Source organism: Amphibalanus amphitrite, unplaced genomic scaffold (genome assembly GCF_019059575.1).
Source record: "Amphibalanus amphitrite isolate SeventyFive unplaced genomic scaffold, NRLGWU_Aamphi_draft 001028F_arrow, whole genome shotgun sequence".
Classification (NCBI taxonomy): domain Eukaryota; kingdom Metazoa; phylum Arthropoda; class Thecostraca; order Balanomorpha; family Balanidae; genus Amphibalanus; species Amphibalanus amphitrite.
In genome coordinates this window covers 96,202-108,517 of record NW_024882522.1, presented here as the reverse complement: position 1 = coordinate 108,517, position 12,316 = coordinate 96,202, and the positions used below count along the sequence as shown (strand labels likewise).

General features: G+C 47.3%; 2 protein-coding genes across 2 annotated transcripts; one reads left to right on the top strand and one right to left on the bottom strand.

Moving 5' to 3' along the window:
• Nucleotides 1-4,156: 4,156 nt before the first annotated feature.
• Nucleotides 4,157-5,754, top strand: LOC122369359. The gene is made up of 2 exons (XM_043344045.1): nucleotides 4,157-5,409; nucleotides 5,611-5,754. The coding sequence occupies exon 1, from the start codon at nucleotides 4,169-4,171 to the stop codon at nucleotides 5,099-5,101; it is 933 nt and encodes a 310-aa protein (XP_043199980.1). The 5' UTR covers nucleotides 4,157-4,168; the 3' UTR covers nucleotides 5,102-5,409; nucleotides 5,611-5,754.
• Nucleotides 5,755-5,799: 45 nt separating this feature from the next.
• On the bottom strand, nucleotides 5,800-8,673 carry LOC122369365. Its single transcript, XM_043344059.1, has one exon. It carries the CDS (start codon nucleotides 8,671-8,673, stop codon nucleotides 5,800-5,802), a length of 2,874 nt encoding a protein of 957 aa, XP_043199994.1.
• Between the last annotated feature and the right edge of the window lie 3,643 nt (nucleotides 8,674-12,316).

Genomic DNA, 12,316 nt, shown 5'->3' with positions numbered 1-12,316 from the left:
ACGATCGGTGTAGAAAAAATAGGGGGACTCAAAATTTCAATCCGTGATTTGACCTTTAAGGTCAAATATTTTTGATAAGGTATATATTAGGGAACTCGAGATTTTGACCCTAGCTATCGAATGCGACCATCAGAAATTGGATCGGACGATCGGTGTAGAAAAAATAGGAGGACTCAAAATTTCAATCCGTGATTTGACCTTTAAGGTCAAATATTTTTAATAAGGTATATATTAAGGAACTCGAGATTCTGACCCTAGCTATCGAATGCGACCATCACAAATTGGATCGGACGATCGGTGTAGAAAAAATAGGGGGACTCAAAATTTCAATCCGTGATTTGACCTTTAAGGTCAAATATTTTTAATAAGGTATATATTAGGGAACTCGAGATTCTGACCCTAGCTATCGAATGCGACCTTCAGAAATCGGATCGGAAGATCGGTGTAGAAAAAAATCGGGGGACTCAAAATTTCAATCCGTGATGTGACCTTTAAGGTCGAATATCCGTGATTTGACCTTTAAGGTCAAATATTTTTAATAAGGTATATATTAGGGAACTCGAGATTCTGACCCTAGCTAGCGAATGCGACCATCAGAAATCGGATCGGACGATCGGTGTAGAAAAAATTGGGGGACTCAAAATTTCAATCCGTGATTTGACCTTTAAGGTCAAATATTTTTTATAAGGTATATATAAGGGAACTCGAGATTCTGACCCGAGCTATCGAATGCGACCATCAGAAATTGGATCGGACGATCGGTGTAGAAAAAATAGGGGGACTTAAAATTTCAATCCGTGATTTGACCTTTAAGGTCAAATATTTTTAAGAAGGTATATATATGGGAACTTGAGATTCTGACCCTAGCTATCGAATGCGACCATCAGAAATCGGATCGGACGAGCGGTGTAGAAAAAATTGGGGGACTCAAAATTTCAATCCGTGATTTGACCTTTAAGGTCAAATATTTTTAATAAGGTATATATTAAGAAACTCGAGATTTTGACCCTAGCTATCGAATGCGACCATCAGAAATTGGATCGGACGATTGGTGTAGAAAAAATAGGGGACTCAAAATTTCAATCCGTGATTTGACCTTTAAGGTCAAATATTTTTTATAAGGTATATATTAGGGAACTCGAGATTCTGACCCGAGCTATCGAATGCGACCATCAGAAATTGGATCGGACGATCGGTGTAGAAAAAATAGGGGGACTCAAAATTTCAATCCGTGATTTGACCTTTAAGGTCAAATATTTTTAATAAGGTATATACTAGGGAACTCGAGATTTTGACCCTAGCTATCGAATGCGACCATCAGAAATTGGATCGGACGATCGGTGTAGAAAAAATAGGGGACTCAAAATTTCAATCCGTGATTTGACCTTTAAGGTCAAATATTTTTAATAAGGTATATATAAGGGAACTCGAGATTCTGACCCTAGCTATCGAATGCGACCATCAGAAATTGGATTGGACGATCGGTGTAGAAAAATAGGGGACTCAAAATTTCAATCCGTGATTTGACCTTTACGGTCAAATATTTTTAATAAGGTATATATTAGGGAATTCGAGATTCTGACCCTAGCTATCGAATGCGACCTTCAGAAATCGGATCGGACGATCGGTGTAGAAAAAAATCGGGGACTCAAAATTTCAATCCGTGATGTGACCTTTAAGGTCGAATATCCGTGATTTGACCTTTAAGGTCAAATATTTTTAATAAGGTATATATTTGGGAACTCGAGATTCTGACCCTAGCTATCGAATGCGACCATCAGAAATCGGATCAGACGATCGGTGTAGAAAAAATTGGGGGACTCAAAATTTCAATCCGTGATTTGACCTTTAAGGTCAAATATTTTTTATAAGGTATATATTAGGGAACTCGAGATTCTGACCCGAGCTATCGAATGCGACCATCAGAAATTGGATCGGACGATCGGTGTAGAAAAAATAGGGGACTTAAAATTTCAATCCGTGATTTGACCTTTAAGGTCAAATATTTTTAATAAGGTATATATTAGGGAACTTGAGATTCTGACCCTAGCTATCGAATGCGACCATCAGAAATCGGATCGGACGAGCGGTATAGAAAAATGGGGGACTCAAAATTTCAATCCGTGATTTGACCTTTAAGGTCAAATATTTTTAATAAGGTATATATTAAGGAACTCGAGATTCTGATACTAGCTATCGAATGCGACCATCAGAAATTGGATCGGACGATCGGTGTAGAAAAAATAGGGGGACTCAAAATTTCAATCCGTGATTTGACCTTTAAGGTCAAATATTTTTGATAAGGTATATATTAGGGAACTCGAGATTTTGACCCTAGCTATCGAATGCGACCATCAGAAATTGGATCGGACGATCGGTGTAGAAAAAATAGGAGGACTCAAAATTTCAATCCGTGATTTGACCTTTAAGGTCAAATATTTTTAATAAGGTATGTATTAAGGAACTCGAGATTCTGACCCTAGCTATCGAATGCGACCATCAGAAATTGGATCGGACGATCGGTGTAGAAAAAATAGGGGGACTCAAAATTTCAATCCGTGATTTGACCTTTAAGGTCAAATATTTTTAATAAGGTATATATTAGGGAACTCGAGATTTTGACCCTAGCTATCGAATGCGACCATCAGAAATTGGATCGGACGATCGGTGTAGAAAAAATAGGGGACTCAAAATTTCAATCCGTGATTTGACCTTTAAGGTCAAATACTTTTAATAAGGTATATATTAGGGTATTGGAGATTCTGACCCTAGCTTTCTAATGCGACCTTCAGAAATCGGATCGGACGATCGGTGTAGGAAAAATCGGGGACTCAATTTCAATCCGTGATTTGACCTTGAAGATGACCTTGAAATTTGAACTGAATACGATATTCGGAATCAGCGTCCCAAACTGCATCGGATAGGTTGGGTTTAGTTGAAATTCGGACTCGACGCTGAATCCGTCGCGGAATACGACGCTAACTTCACGGACGTGATTGCTAAGAGCAATAGCATGTACAAAATGTATATCTCAGAATTTTGATATCGATGACCTAAGGTCAGGTCAATTTTGCGACCTCCCCATTATAAGTCAATGGGAGAAAATTGAAATGCGCCTCTTTTGGACGAAAGACATTATAAACACTCCCAAACACCGAATTACAAGTGGTTTAGACACACTGAACATGAAAATGGTGTCTGTGACCCTTGTTTATGCCCTGAGGTCATCTTAGGTCACGAATGGTATCTAACAGTTTTTCGCAAATAACTTTTGATAGAGGCATGCTAGAGCGATGAAAACGCCTTAGATGTGTTCAGCTAGACGATACGGATCGACTGATATGCAACATGACCCTTTCCGGTCAGGTCATGACCTTGACCTGAGGTCAAATTTTCAAGTTGACCTTTCAAGGTCAAGTTATAGTTCATTCGATGCGTCTTGACGAGAGGAACACGATGCTGGTAAAAGTAAGCTCGTACAAGGTGTGACCGCCTGTGCTTTTTGCAGCAGTTCGCTTGTTGCCTCAAAGTGGGCTCGTAGCAGGTGTCTCACTCGCCGGGCCCCTCTTAGAGGCGATATCTCGGTACTCATGTATTATGCCGGGTTGACACAACACACGGTTCCTAAAATGAAAAATCACACAGTCAGGTCCCATACAGCACTTGAGGACTTACTATTCGCCTCCTCGCCTGGCGCCGTGCCAAAACGATTTCGATCATTCAACTAGGTAAACGAAAGCGACAAAACAATAAAAATACCGAGAAGCAGAATAACAAATTAAATTGAACTAAACCAGCCTAAATAACCGAAAATAAACATCTTACCGAATTATATCGCTTTTACCACTGCAGACACAGGCCGGCCGCCTTCTACACAGACTCGGCGGGGCAAAAACTAAACGTCTCAAAACATACATGAGGAGAGCCCACGCTGGAGGTTGCGGCCGGTAAATAAAAGGAATAAAGGACAGAAATACATCTTCGCGCTTACATGGCTCCCCGACGGGGAATCGAACCCCGGTCTCCCGCGTGACAGGCGGGGATACTCACCACTATACAAGCATTGTGTTGCTATACAAGCATCATCAAGGCCAACTCAGCAGTCCGAGCGGTGTTGTCAAGATGTACCAGCTGCAGAAGAAGACAGGCACCGGTCGGGAGTCAAGTGATGTCAGACTTGCCGCCTGAAAGAGTCACACCGGATGAGCCTCCTTTCACCAAGGTTGGATGTGATTACTTTGGCCCGTTCTTTGTGAAGAGTGGTAGAAGGCAGAGCAAGAGATACGGTGTACTCTTTACCTGCTTGGCCACTCGTGGGGTTCACATAGAAGTGGCAAACAGTCTTGATACAAGCTCGTTCATCAATGCACTACGGCGCTTTCAAGCCAGGCGGGGTCAAGTTCAATACATCCGTTCCGACAATGGAACAAACTTTGTAGGGGCGGAACATGAACTGCGCGAAGCTGTGTCCAACCTGAACAGTGAAGAGGTGCATAACTTCTTACTTCAGAAGGGCATCACTTGGATCTTCAATGCGCCAGGAGCATCGAGCCACGGAGGCGTCTGGGAACGTCAAGTTCGAACCATCAGGAAGGTTCTGGAAGCCTTGCTTCAGGAGCAGACAATGGACGATGAAGCAGTTCACACACTCATGTGTGAAGTCGAAAACGTCATCAACAGCCGTCCGCTCACCCCCGTTTCCAGTGACCCTGCAGACCTGGAACCGATTACGCCAAATCACCTGTTGTTGCTCCGGGGCGGCGCTGTTCCACCCGGCATCTTTGTGAGGTCAGACAGCTTCTCCAAGCGACGATGGCGCCAGGTTCAGTACCTCGCAGACATCTTTTGGAAAAGATGGGTGTCGGAGTATCTGCCGCTGTTGCAGCACAGACAGAAGTGGATGAAAACTGAAAGAAACCTCTCAGTAGGGGATCTCGTCTTGGTTGTTGACTTATCTCTTCCGCGACTTCAATGGCCTTTAGGACGTGTGGCTGAGGTGTTCCCAGATGCTAGCGGCCATGTGAGGACTGTTATTGTCAAGACGGCACGCTCAGTTCTCAAGCGACCGATCAACAAGCTGGTGCTCGTGCAAGAGGAGTAGCGGGTTTCTGTTTGAATCAGGTGGAGGTTGGATAGCTTACCTTGTATTGGTTGTAGTTCAGCTGGTGGCGGCTTGCCAGCCTTCATCAGGTCGGAGAGAGCCTAGAGTTTGGTTGAACCTTGATCGGTTCAAGGAGGAGGGTGTAAGCGCGAAGATGTATTTCTGTCCTTTATTCCTTTTATTTACCGGCCGCAACCTCCAGCGTGGGCTCTCCTCATGTATGTTTTGAGACGTTTAGTTTTTGCCCCGCCGAGTCTGTGTAGAAGGCGGCCGGCCTGTGTCTGCAGTGGTAAAAGCGATATAATTCGGTAAGATGTTTATTTTCGGTTATTTAGGCTGGTTTAGTTCAATTTAATTTGTTATTCTGCTTCTCGGTATTTTTATTGTTTTGTCGCTTTCGTTTACCTAGTTGAATGATCGAAATCGTTTTGGCACGGCGCCAGGCGAGGAGGCGAATAGTAAGTCCTCAAGTGCTGTATGGGACCTGACTGTGTGATTTTTCATTTTAGGAACCGTGTGTTGTGTCAACCCGGCATAATACATGAGTACCGAGATATCGCCTCTAAGAGGGGCCCGGCGAGTGAGACACCTGCTACGAGCCCACTTTGAGGCAACAAGCGAACTGCTGCAAAAAGCACAGGCGGTCACAGTTCCGAATTATATCGCTTTTACCACTACAGACACAGGCCGGCCGCCTTCTACAATGCTTCTACAAGCATACAGTACCTGCTGCGGAGGGCAGCCAGCACGTGTTCACGGCCGGAATGACCGGCCAGCGCGTGAAAGGCTCGGATCACCAAGTCCGTTACGTGGCCCTTACCCGGCAGCAGGAACGGATGACGTGCACGCGCGTGGACAGGCGCAGCGCCCAGTCTGCCTCCGACACAAATGATGCCATCTTGAATCTGAGGATTGAGCCGGAACAGAGGACTGGATCGTTTGACCAAGCCACCTCTCTTCAGCGAACTCAGCTCTTCTGGAAACGCCGACGCCTGCACGACGCCAACGATTGCCCTCTCTGCTTGATCGAGCTCTTCCACCGTGAGGCGTCCGCTGAAAGATGCTCCCTCTTTCCCTGACTTCCGCGCCTTGAGGATCTGCGCCACGCGTCTGATCCACACAACTGCTCTTTTTAGCCGGTACCAGGTTGAGTAGTGCCTAATCAGCCTCCAGGTCGGAGTCTCTTCCTCGATGACAGCTGTGGCGACCTTGACTTCTTTCCTCACTTCTGGGTCGTCTTCTTCAGTGACCATGGCTGCCGGCATCTGAGGCCACCGCGCCTCCTCTTCACACAGGAACTCTGGGCCGCGCAGCCAGCGCTCGGTCTGCACTCCTCTGGTTGCATCGTCGGCTGGGTTCTGCTTGGAGCCGACGTGTCTCCACTGGCAGGTTGCTGATCCATCACGGATCACTGCGAGGCGGTTTGTAACGAAGGTGTGATACCTGGCCCGGTCGTTTCGGATGTACCGCAGCACGGTGGTACTATCTGTCCAATAGTAGACTCCGTGGATAGACATCTCAAGAGCCTTCTCCAGCATCGTGCTTATCCTGACAGCCATCGTGGCTGCAGCGAGCTCCAACCGCGGAATTGTCATCGCCTTCAATGGAGCCACGCGTGCCTTTCCAAAAACGAACGCACAGTGAACCTTGCCGGCAGAGTTCGTGAGGCGCAGGTACGTGACACAGGCGTAAGCCTGTTGGCTGGCGTCCGAGAAGTTGTGCAACTGAGCCGATACGACGTCGCCAAAGCCAACTGGCCGGTAGCATCTCGGAAGCGTCACCTTTGCCAGTCCAGGAAGATTCGCCACCCATGCTTCCCACTGTGTTTTCTGCTGCAAAGGAATGGACGAATCCCAATCCAACTGCAGCCTCATCAAGTCCTGCATGATCAGGCGTCCTCGAAGAACAGCTGGCGACACGATTCCCAGGGGGTCATACATGGCTGCGATCATCGAGAGAACGCCTCTTCTGGTAGCCGGCGAACTTCTTGTCGTCACCCTTACGCTGAGTGCATCGTCCTCCAACGTCCAGCACACACCCAGCGCCTTCTCCACTGGAAGCGCGTCGATACTCAGGTTCAGTTCAGTGACACACCTCCCACGTTCTTCCTTTGGAACCGACTCGAGCAGCTCACGGCTGTTGCTGACAAACTTCGTTAGTCGGAAACCGCCCAGATCACACACATCTTTCAACTCCTTCGCCATCTTCACAGCATCTTCTGGCGTTTCAACTGACACAAGGCAATCATCTACATAGAACTTCTGTTTCACAGCCTTGCTCACTTCGGGATCACAGTCTTCCTTGTCATCAGCACACTTTCTCAAAGCGAAGTTGGCACAGCTTGGAGATGAGCTTGCCCCGAAGCAGTGCACGGTCATCCGGAACTCCTCCGGATCTCTGGAGAAATCGCCACCTGGCCACCACAAGAACCTCATGACGTCTCGGTCCTCTTCAGGAACAGCTACCTGATAAAACATAGCTTCCACGTCAGCCATAAACGCGCAAGGACCCTCTCTGAACTGCACCAAAACATCTGTCAACGAGTTCGCGAGATCTGGCCCCTGCATGAGAACACTGTTCAGGGAAACGTCCCGAAACCTTGCCGCACAATCGAAGACTACTCGGATCTTCTCCTTTTTGAACGGGTGGTAAACCCCATGATGAGGTATGTACCACACCTTTCCATCATTTCTTGTCAGGCTCTCCGTGGGAACCTTCTCGGCATGTCCCTTCCTGAACATGTCCTCCATGAATTTGCGGTAGTCTTGAGAGAACTTCACATCCTTCTCCAATTTCTTCTTGAGGCCCACGAGTCTTCTTTGAGCGCAGGTCTTGTTGTTTGGCATCGCAGGGTCAGTATCTCGGAATGGCAACGCTATTTGGAAGTGTCCATTTGCTTGTCGTTTACAACTCTGAGTCACCTTCTCCATCCAGCGACGATCCTCCTCTGAGGGCCCCTTCTCGGTGGCGCTGATCTTCTCTGGAAATTCCTTGTCGTACATGTTAACCAGCATCTCATCAAGCTTCATCTTGTCAACTTGCACGCAGTTTACCTTCACTCTTCTTCCATCCAGCAGAGAGTTGTGCCTCGGGCCCTGCACCACCCAACCCAAGTCTGTTCGAATAGCGTACGGACCACCGTTCCGACTTCTTCTGATCTCTACAGGCTGGAGAGCTTCTGGGCAATCATTTCCTATCAGGAGTCCAATCTCTGCATCGATGCGGGGCAGCTCGATCCCCCTCAATTGGGCACACTGATCAACCTCTTCACTTGAGGCCATATCCTCATGCTTCACAGGGATGGCACTGAGAGTGTAAGTAGGAGGGAGTGGAATCATGTTGTCGCCGTCCAAGCTGGCAACCTTCAACCCTCGTACTACACGACTGTCCAGCTCCTGATTCTCGACTGAAGCTGTGGTCATAGAGATCTTGGTGTCTTCCCCAACAACTCCCAGCTCATCCAGAAGAGACCTTGAACAGAATGTAGCTGAGCTGCCTCCATCCAAGAAAGCGTAGGTCTCAACTTCCTTACCACCATCCGAAGACCACACCCTGACTGGCAAGATGGACATCATGACGGCTGGCGTCCTCGACTTCAACCCATCACCTGTTTTCAGCAGATCAACCCCCAGGCTCTTCACTCTTGTTTGTTCTTGAGGACTCTGCATCCGTTCTCCTTCACTTGGTGGCTGAGGCTGCTGTTCATAGTGCAAAGATGTTGGGTGTCTTTTCTTGCAGATCGCGCATGTCCTCCTTCTGTTACAGAACTTTGACACATGTCCTTTGTTGAGACATCCAAAACAGAGGCCGTTGTTCTTTACGAAGGTCTCCCTTTCTGTGCGACATTTCATCCTTAGATTCTTGCAGGCCTCCACGTGATGCTCTTCTCCACAGAAGAGGCAGGCCCGCTGTTGATCAGCCTCGATGCGGTTGCACTTCTTTACTTGACCTCTAGGGCTTGAGCTTCTAGGGTCCGACGTCTTCTTCGAGAAGTTCGAAAACAGCTGACGACCAAAAGAGGAGTTTGACGCTATCCGTGCCTCTACCTCAACGAAGTTCACCAGGTCTGTGAATGAAGCTTGTCTTTCATTCCTTTCTGCGATCCTGTCCACTTCTCGTCTCCATCCCTCTTGAATCGAGAATGGCAACTTCTCGAGAAGTCTCCGTAGGGTTTTGGGATGGTTGAGTTCATCGGCTCCACCCAGGCTTCCAACTGCATTGCTGCAGGTCCGCAGCTCCACTGCCAGGCGATCCAGAGCCGTCACGTCATCATTTCTTACCTGAGGCCAGGCCATCAACCCTTCGATAAAGGATTCAGTCATTTTTTGAGGATTGCCATATCTCTTCAGCAACAATCTCCTCGCCTCCTGGTATCCACCTGATGACATAAACATGCACCCTCTGACAATATCACGTGGTACTCCTGAAGTGAACTGCTCCAGGTAGCAAAGCTTGTCGCCTTCATCTGTCACAACGCTGTCAATACGTCCGTCAAAGGCCCTGAGAAACTGATGAAACCTGGTCGGGTCTCCTGAAAATACCGGAATCTCAGGTTTAGGAAGGATGCTTGATGTCAACAGCTTCCTCATCAAAGCAGAGTGAGGGTCCTCACCATCTACTCCTCCAACTTCCGGAGCTGATACCTGGGGGCGAGAGACCTGCTTCACAGTGACTGGGTTCTGAACAAAGTCATTTGCATATTGGTCAACACCTCCAGAGACAGCAGAGTTTGGGCTGCTTGCCGTCAGTGCTGTTTCAATAGCCTCTGACTCCGCCAGGGCTTGCTGCAGCTCGAGTTCCTCTTTCTTCATCTTGAGCTCTTGTTCTTTGAGTTCCAGTGCTTGTTTCTCTCTCAAGTACTTCATTTTAACCTTCAGAGCAGCTTGCTTGGCAGCCTGCTGAGCCCTCAGAGACGCCAGTGTCCCTGACGATCCTGAGTGCCTGGATGCTAGGGACGCACCCACTTGAGACACACTGTCACCTGGCTTCACATCATCAGTTGGCTGACCTCCGTCCCCTTGCTTTCGTCCTCTTCCGTCCTCTTGGTCTTCGATCGGCATCTTCAGTCTTCGATCAGCATCTTCAGGATTCACCGGGGCAAGGTAGCCCGGACCACCTGGACTCTTCACCTCTGGCTGGCTGGGCACTGGAGCGCTGACGTGCTGCCTCACAACGGCTGACGGATCTTCTGGAATCTCATCTGCCTGTTCCATTCCACCTGTAGGATTGCCAAACAGCTGAGCAACAAAGAATGCCTCATCAACACCTTCACCATGAAGAACTTCTCTCAATCGTTCTACAAGAACTGCTTTAGTTCCTCTGATGTCAACATTTCTTGCTAGCAACTGTGCCTTCAACAATGGAACTGTTAGGCTCGACAAGTCCATGATAACTAAAGACAGAAACCTCAGATCTTCTGAAGAGTAATGATCCTCTCAACCCCTCACTGAACTTATCGATGGCCTTCCAGGCTGAGGATTCAGGAATATCTGGCAAAGGACTCCAGGCAGAATTATCAGGGGCTTTCAAGTTTCAACATTTGACAACTGAAATGTCACCTTCTACAGAAGTCAAACCCGTCAAGCTGGTTACGGATGCCCTACAAAATCACACTTTCTACAGCATGGGCATGTTCCACTCATTCAACAGCCAATTCTACAGATATAACAACCGTCTCAACATTTAACATCAGGCAGCACATTCACTATCTCCAGTTGACGACGAACGAGGCTATGCACAGCAACATATCTGAAGGCACATCATCAAAAAGTTAAATCATCAGCTGCAATTTGGTAGCAAGCAGTATAGATAAGTCCTTAGCAGCATATATGAAACGGCTGTCTCTGCTCACCACAGTTCAGATGCAGTTGGCGTGATGCCAAGTACTGATCAGGTCTCACGCAGGTTGCTGTGCAGCAGGTGACAGCCAGGCTGCGGAAGTGCAGGCTGAAGATCCCCACATCAGGAGGAGGTGAAGCAGTAGATACGCCAGTTGCAGATCTGGAGACTGTACTTGCGGTTTCCAGCGTCTGTGGCGTCCTTCAGGCGAATTCGGAACTGTGACCGCCTGTGCTTTTTGCAGCAGTTCGCTTGTTGCCTCAAAGTGGGCTCGTAGCAGGTGTCTCACTCGCCGGGCCCCTCTTAGAGGCGATATCTCGGTACTCATGTATTATGCCGGGTTGACACAACACACGGTTCCTAAAATGAAAAATCACACAGTCAGGTCCCATACAGCACTTGAGGACTTACTATTCGCCTCCTCGCCTGGCGCCGTGCCAAAACGATTTCGATCATTCAACTAGGTAAACGAAAGCGACAAAACAATAAAAATACCGAGAAGCAGAATAACAAATTAAATTGAACTAAACCAGCCTAAATAACCGAAAATAAACATCTTACCGAATTATATCGCTTTTACCACTGCAGACACAGGCCGGCCGCCTTCTACACAGACTCGGCGGGGCAAAAACTAAACGTCTCAAAACATACATGAGGAGAGCCCACGCTGGAGGTTGCGGCCGGTAAATAAAAGGAATAAAGGACAGAAATACATCTTCGCGCTTACACAAGGCTTGGGTCAAAAGTTATTGCAGAAAAACGGTTTCCGAAAAAATCGGCTATTTTTGCAGTTTTTGCCCCCTGCAGGCAAAACCGTTGACGGTAGATCAAATCTGAGAGAATTACTCAGAAAGGGCGTTAATAGGGCTATCGAATGCGCTTTTCCGCGGCGCTGTAGCTCTATTGGTTCCCATGTTATGCGTTGGCTTCTGGTAATTAACAGCAACATCAACTGTAATTAACAGCAACATCAACTACTTCATAAGATGGGCTGTCTCATGACATCTGCTTCCTCAACAGCATGCTCATAAACACCTACAAAATCATAGCAACAACACAGCTTGTGATCACTAGCATGTATGTTAAAGGAAATAGTTCACATTTTAACATGGGTTTTTAACTGGAATAGCAGTTCCGTAGCTTGGGCTGAGACGAGCATAAATCAGGAGCTTTTACAGCCAAACGATCACCCTAGGCAAAGATATTCTATTTCTCGTCCCGAAAAAGGTGCCTTGCGTTGAGGTTGTGTGCCTTGCATATATTTGCATCCAGTATGAAACGAGCATGGGTCCCGAAAATTCTTCAGAAACGCTCCAGTAACAAAAGAAAATTATTCAGAAAATTCTTCAGAGGCGCTCCAGTAACAAAAGCATGAGC

Bases quoted from the DNA above. Each gene is read 5' to 3' on its own strand.
- LOC122369359 (XM_043344045.1), top strand. From the start codon at position 4,169: ATGTCAGACTTGCCGCCTGAAAGAGTCACACCGGATGAGCCTCCTTTC.
- LOC122369365 (XM_043344059.1), bottom strand. From the start codon at position 8,673: ATGTCCATCTTGCCAGTCAGGGTGTGGTCTTCGGATGGTGGTAAGGAA.